Genomic DNA, 7,100 nt, shown 5'->3' with positions numbered 1-7,100 from the left:
TTCACATTTACAACAGTGTTTAGCAACTTAATTATTTTTAAATAATAAGTATTGGACTTGAATGTGTAAATCCAGAACTAAATATCTATTGAAATCGTAAATGTAAAATGTATTTCCGAAATGTAAATCTGATATGTATATCCTAAATATTTATCTGAAATTTATATTCGAATTTTTTATTTTAAATCTGAAATTTATATTTATATACTAAATCATAAATACTACATCTAAATACTCAATTTAAATGTTATATCTGGAAACGGTTGGAACTATATATTTAGCGTAATATGCAAATTCACATGACTGGTGACCGGAAGTAACAAAATAAAAGCTGGAGCAGCTCAGGGTTTTTTTTTTATTTTTTTTTTTTACGTTGCTTGAAAATGAATAAAACCTACTCAACGGTGGAAGTCGGCTCTTGGACATGAATCATTGTGATAATAACAATATCTAGGTAAAATACACATTTCGGAGAAAACATTTAAGGGGTATTTTGTGTCACTTTTACGCACGAGCCCAGTAAAGTTACTAAGCATAGCCACGAGGGGTCACTGTTGGACTGGACTGGAGAGCTGGAGACTTTTCTAACTGCATAAATCCCGCGTTTCTCACTGGGAAACCTTTGTATCGCAGTCAGAAATGCTCTGCCGATAGTCTCGGCTAAATTTGACCCGCCTGACATACTTTCTTACAGCCCACCTTCGCCTACTGTGAGAAACGCGACTGACCCCAGATCAACAGGACGAGACCCCGAATTGCCCCCAAATTAACAGGAAAACCCTGAAATGCCTCAAAAATCTATAGGAAGTGACCGAATTTCTCCAGAAATGGCATTTTCTAGTTCCGTGATAATTTTGCCTTTGTACCAGAAAATCCAAACAAAATAATCCAAAAACAAGGTTAACCAAAACTGTTTATTTCACTTTAGTGTTGATCAATACAAAATAAAATACAAACTCTGGAACCAAGCCCCCCCCCCCCCCAAAGAAAAAAAAAAAACATACAAATCACAAGCGGTTCAATCCTTATTTTGGCACTACAATAAAAATAAAAAAGAAAATACAAAAAGGCACAGCGTTACTTATTAAACATTGAGCTATGAACAAATATATTAATAACAAAAACTAGCTGGAATCAAATGCTTGAATGTTTTGCTAGTTAAAAAAAAAAAAAGTTTGCAGTGAGGAGTGTCATCCAGTGCTAAGACTTTGTTTGTGCCACATACTTGCCACTAGTAGGCAGAAATTCCCCATCACCTCAGGAGGGCTGAACTGCGTGGGCATTATTGTTAGCAACACCTGAATCACCTAAGATAAGGGAAACCCTTCTCTCGAGCATCGCACTTGTGGCTGTACCCATTTCTCACACGGATCCCTGGGATCCACTAACGTACCAGGAAAGTACAAACTCGCCCGGTTAGGAAAAACCCTGAAGAGAGGACACGTCCCCTCTTTCTGTACCTTTCTAGTTGTGCAAATTCAAAATTCGTGTTCACAGGAGCAATCTGTTTAGCTGTCACATTCTTGTTCAAGACATTCAAACTGTGCAACAATTGTAATGCATAGAGATTTCTGTTTTTGGTATCCCGTCAGAGGCCCGTCGTTGCTTTGGCGCCACCTACAGGAATCCGTGTTCGTCCAGATCTTTCGGGGTCACCGGGTTCCACTTTACAACGGGCTTGGTAGGAGGAGAGTAGCCTGTAAACAAAGGTGGGCAAGGTGGGTTGGGAACTGTGTTAAGAGACGTCCAAGTAGAGCTGGAAGCTATACCGAAAATGTACCATTACCGAAATTCTTCACGATGAGAAGAAGCTGTCAGTGTGCTTAAGTATGAAGTCACGTGGTTACCAGGAACTCTAACAGAAGCCCGGTCTGCTAACGCTAGCGGCTAACTTGATGGGAGTCTGGCTTACGGGAGCTTCGCCAAACTTTCACCTGACATTAAGTACTCTTGGAGGTTTCCAGGCGGGCTTTCACCCGCTTTCCTCCCTGGTTCTCACGATATCAGAAGAGGGTGCTTTCACTGCTTTCTACTGGTAGCCAGGCCACAAGCTAACGCGAGCGGCTAGCGCAACAAATGAACGTGTTGGGAGTCGGATAGCGGCTCTAATCTTGTCGAAACGGCTGAACTCAATGAGTGGATTGGGCACGGACTGCATTTAGCAATTAGTATGTCACGTTATTTTGTATCTGTGTCTGTGATTTCTTTGATGTGTTTCATATTGGTAAAGCATTCATCATAAATTATAATCCAGCAGTGAAGCCTATAATATGACCGTTTAATGGCCAGCTATTTTTCTGTATATGCTCTATATCTCTCTCTATAGTATATATATATATATATATATATATATATGTATTATATTAGGGCTGTCAAACGATTACAATTTTTAATCGAGTTAATTGCATCTTAAAAATTAATGAATCGTAATTAATTGCAATTCAAACCATCTATAAAATATGCCATATTTTTCTGTAAATTATTGTTGGAATGGAAAGATACACAAGATGGATATATACATTTAACATACGGTACATAAGTACTGTATTTGTTTATTATAACAATAAATCAACAAGATGGCATTAACATTATTAACATTCTCTTAAAGCGATCCAAGGATAGAAAGACTTTGAAATGTTAATACAAGTTACAGAAATTTTATATTAAAACCCCTCTTAATGTTTTTGTTTTATTAAAATTTTGTAAAATTTTCAATCAAAAAATAAACTAGTAGGTCACCATTGTTGATGTCAATAATTACACAATGCTCATGGGTGCTTAAGCCCATAAAATCAGTCGCACCGAAGTGCCAGCAGAGGGCGACAAAAATCCAAAAAACACAAGTAACAAGTTGACATTGCCCTGTGCTGTCATTTTAATCTGTTTGAGTGGGGCATGTGCGTTAATTGCGTCAAATATTTTAACGTGATTAATTTAAAAAATTAATTACCGCCCGTTAACGCGGTAATTTTGACAGCCCTAGTATATATATATGTATATATATGTATTAGTGCTGCAACGATTAATCGATTAACTCGAGTATTCGATTAGAAAAAATATTCAAATTAAATTTTGTTGCTTCGAGTATTCGTTTCATTAAAGTGGTGTTGCAATGGTTTATTTTGAAGGTGTATGCATTTAGTTTTATTGACTAGGGTGGATACACTGCCTTCTATTCCGCCTCGAGTCCCTCGTGTCTGCCTCTTTTCACATGGCTGAATCCAACTGCTCCCTGTTAAGACCAACTTAGGCTAAGTTTTTGTTTGAGCTAATGTTTTTAATGCATTCATAATTTAGTTTATAGGTATATTCGGACACTTTTTGTGGGAATATGTGTCTGAACAAGTTGTTAAGAGCATTGTAAAAAAAAAAAAAAAAAAAAAAGTTAGCATTTTATAGCATTTAAGCTAGCGGACTTTTTCTTTGAAAGTTAGCCAATTGTTTTGTTGTACATAGATCCTCATTTAAAAAAAAAAAAAAAAAGTTTGAGGCTCAGCTGAGGTATTTTAATTTTTCATGTTTCTTATCCGATTACTCGATTATTCGAAGTAACTAGTCCATCGATTAATCGACTAAAATATTCGGTAGCTGCAGCCCTAATATATAGCCCTAACCCAAAATATATATATGTGTGTGTGTGTGTGTGTGTGTGTGTGTGTGTGTGTGTATCTATATGTAAGTATATGTATATATTAGGGCTGTCAAACGATTAAAACTTTTAATCGAGTTAATTACAGCTTAAAAATTAATCGTAATTAATCGCAATTAATCGCAATTCAAACCATCTATAAAATATGCCATATTTTTCTGTAATAATATTCTGTTAAAGCGATCCATGGATAGAAAGACTTGTAGTTCTTAAAAGAAAAATGTTCGTACAAGTTAGAGAAATTTTATATTAAAACCCCTCTTAATGTTTTCGTTTTAATAAAATTTGTAAAATTTTCAATCAAAAAATAAACTAGTAGCCCGCCATTGTTGATGTCAATAATTACTTACACAATGCTCATGGATGCTGAAGCCTATAAAATCAGTTGCACCCAAGCGCCAGCAGAGGGCGGCAAAACTCCATAAAACACAACAAGTGAGCTTTTCACTGTGTACTGTCATTTAAATCTCTCTGAGCGGGGCATCTGCGTTAATTGCGTCAAATATTTTAATGTGATTAATTTAAAAAATTAATTAACGCCCGTTAACGCGATAATTTTGACAGCCCTAGTATATATGTAAGTGTCATTACTGCCATCATTAAATCTTAAAAATGTTTCATTGGGAAAAGAGCAATATAGCTTTAATATGTGTGTGTCTGTGTGGGGGGTGCATGTATTAAAAAATGCTCCGAAGAAAAAAAACCATTAACAATAAGTTGTCTGAAGTGTACTTTCAAGCTGGAAATCATTTGTGTTACAATGACATGTTTGCACAGTCGTTGTATTGATTTTTACAGTGTTGTACATTGTTCAAGTCATACACTCGTATATAAATGTTCATACTTGAATTCTTATTGTTTACAAGAATATATAGCCTTAATATATGATAAAGTGAAATCTGGTAAAAAAAATAAAATAAATCAACGAGAAACAATTTGCATTTCACGCAGTGATTCAGATTTTCAAATTATATGACAGTCCGATTGGGCGAAATTATTGTCCTTTATTGTTATCAAGGCTACGGAGCCCTCCGGGTGCCACGATAGAAAAAATAAAAAATCAGCTAATCTGTACCCAGTTTACTAACCTGTGGGTACAGTTTACTAATCTGTACCCACAGTTTATTAAACTGTACCCACAGTTTACTAATCTGTGCCCACAGTTTACTAATCTGTACCCACAGTATAGCAATGACCCGGAAACAGTAGTCACCAATGTTTGGTGGGGACTCCGAGTCCAAACGCCGAGGGACCGACCGAGCAACCATCTGCACCATTTGCCCTCGGCGAACAAAGGGGTTTTAAAAGGTAACTATTGCACGTTTTCTTTGGTAGGCGCCTTTCAGGTGTCATCAATCAATATGGCATGTTGTGTTTGCACATTTTCTTGCTGCTGTCGTGTCCGTGCGTGCTTAATTCAAGTAGTGTTCATTTGTCAGCTATTTTTAGTAGCCGCATTAGCGGCTACTAACACACAACATGCCATATTGATTGATGACACCTGAAAATGTAGACGGTTACCAAAGAAAATGTGCGATAGTTACCTTTTAAAACCCCTTTGTTCGCCGAGGGCAAAAGGTGCAGGTGCTTGCTCGGTCGTTTGGAGTCCCCGCCAAACATTGGTGACTACAGTTTCCGGGTCATTGCTAAACTGTAGGTACAGATAAGTAAACTGTGGGTACAGTTTAGTAAACTGTGGGTACAGTTTAGTAAACTGGGGGTGCAAATTAGTAAACTGTGGGTACAGAAAAGTAATCTTTGGGTAGGGTTTAGTAATCTGTGGGTACAGTTTAGTAAACTGTGGGTACAGATTAGTAAATTGTGGGTACAGTTTAGTAAACTGTGGGTACAGATTGCTAAACTGTGGATACAGTTTAGTCATCTGTGGGTAGAGATTAGTAAATTTAATAAACTGTGGGTATAGATTAGTAATCTGTGGGTACAGATGTTTTTTTATTTTTTCTACCCTGGCACCCGGGGGGCTCCATACAAGGCTGCTCAATTTAACGTGATACTTACTACAGGCCATATCGCCCAACCCTACACCAAAACGGCTATTTTAGGGGTACCTGATTGCGTTCGGTCATCTGGGAGTTGTAACAGCTCAGCGGGAAGACCTTTTGCATCCACGTCGCTCTCCCCCGAAGACGTGTGTTCCTCGACTCTCGTGTACAAGGCGGGTCTCTTGTGGTATTTGGCTCGATAAGTGTCTGTCATGCAGTTGTCGACGGAGAAGTAAGTTGTAGGTTGAACCACGTCGGGAGAGTCGGCGCCCTCTCGTCCGGGAAGCTTCTCTTCGCTCTCGCTGGCCGACAGGTCGTTACGGTCTTGGTCCGAAGACTTGTTGGAGCTGGCGTCGGACCAGAGACGGTGCTCGGCCGGCGTCTCGATCCAGCGGATCAGGGTGTTCGAAAGGACGGGTCGGCGGGCGGGTATTTCCGGCGGTTCCGCCGAGCTGCTCTGATCGCCGAAAAACGGTTTAGGAGGTAGAGGAGGTGGCGAATCGTCATTGCTGATCTCCTCGTGTTCGGGGAAGGCTCTGGCCAAATCATTGGAGCTACCGGTCTTCGTCAAGTAAGTCGGCACCGGGCTCACCGGACTATCGCTGTCATCGTTTCTTTTACCGTCCGGCCTGTCGAAGTGCGAGATTCCCGGGGTGTGTCGGAAAGCTCTTTTTCTAAAACCAAAAGGAAAAAAAACCCTTGATACCTGTGCGGTCTGCTGTGAATTTTTTTGATTTCCTTTACCTCTGTAACTGCTTGTCAGAGTCACGCATATCCGGAGACTTTCGCCATTGTTCACCTGAAACAAAAATACAAAGCAGTCAGATGTTAAGACTCCGGCATCAAAAGGTCTAAAATAAAGCCAGCCAACATCTGGCAGACTCTGTGCTCGGAACAGAAGTATCTGTGTAGCTGTGAGGGGATCTGGCAGCAAATTCAAACCCTGCAACCTCGGAGTGAACCCTTTCAGTTCCATTGATCATGGCAGACATCCAATTGTGTGGCAGGTTTCATCTTTCTGCTGTCAATTCTGGCAGCGAATGAATGTAACATGCGGGGTCCCTCAAAGGTCCGTTCTCAGACCGTTTTTATTTAACATCAATATGCGCCCTCCAACTCAGATGACACGGAAAAAATCAATCAGAATGCTGCAGCTCATCCAGAGTCCTTAGAAATACAAGCCCTAGCAAAAAATATGGAATCTCTAGTCTTGGACGAGGACTCACTCAGACATTTTATCATGTTGAACAAACTCAGATAAAAAGCTTGAAAAAATAACACTAAAATAAATGAATAAAACACATCGTGGTGGTGAGAAATGTTACATTTATAGAGCAAGAGCAGGGATATATATATGGAATCACTCCATTCTAAGGAAAACCAATATGGAATCATGAGAAACAAACAAAGAAATAATCAAAACAAATCTCTATTATTTAGTAGCACCA

At 39.1% G+C, this 7,100-nt stretch overlaps 1 protein-coding gene across 1 annotated transcript in view; it reads right to left on the bottom strand.

Annotated features, from left to right (window-relative positions):
• Nucleotides 1–975: 975 nt before the first annotated feature.
• LOC130928844 (inactive ubiquitin carboxyl-terminal hydrolase 53) overlaps nucleotides 976–7,100 on the bottom strand; it is a 42,773-nt gene continuing 36,648 nt past the window's right edge. The window contains exons 15-17 of the mRNA XM_057855617.1: nucleotides 6,397–6,451; nucleotides 5,719–6,326; nucleotides 976–1,697 (exon numbers count right to left, since the gene is read on the bottom strand). Coding sequence (XP_057711600.1) covers nucleotides 1,618–1,697; nucleotides 5,719–6,326; nucleotides 6,397–6,451 — 743 coding nt within the window. The 3' untranslated portion in view covers nucleotides 976–1,617. The remainder of the gene's footprint in view (nucleotides 1,698–5,718; nucleotides 6,327–6,396; nucleotides 6,452–7,100) is intronic.

This window comes from Corythoichthys intestinalis, chromosome 13, assembly GCF_030265065.1.
Source record: "Corythoichthys intestinalis isolate RoL2023-P3 chromosome 13, ASM3026506v1, whole genome shotgun sequence".
Classification (NCBI taxonomy): Eukaryota; Metazoa; Chordata; class Actinopteri; order Syngnathiformes; family Syngnathidae; genus Corythoichthys; species Corythoichthys intestinalis.
The sequence above is the reverse complement of the archived record's forward strand: the minus strand, read 5'-3'. Positions and strand labels throughout refer to the sequence as shown.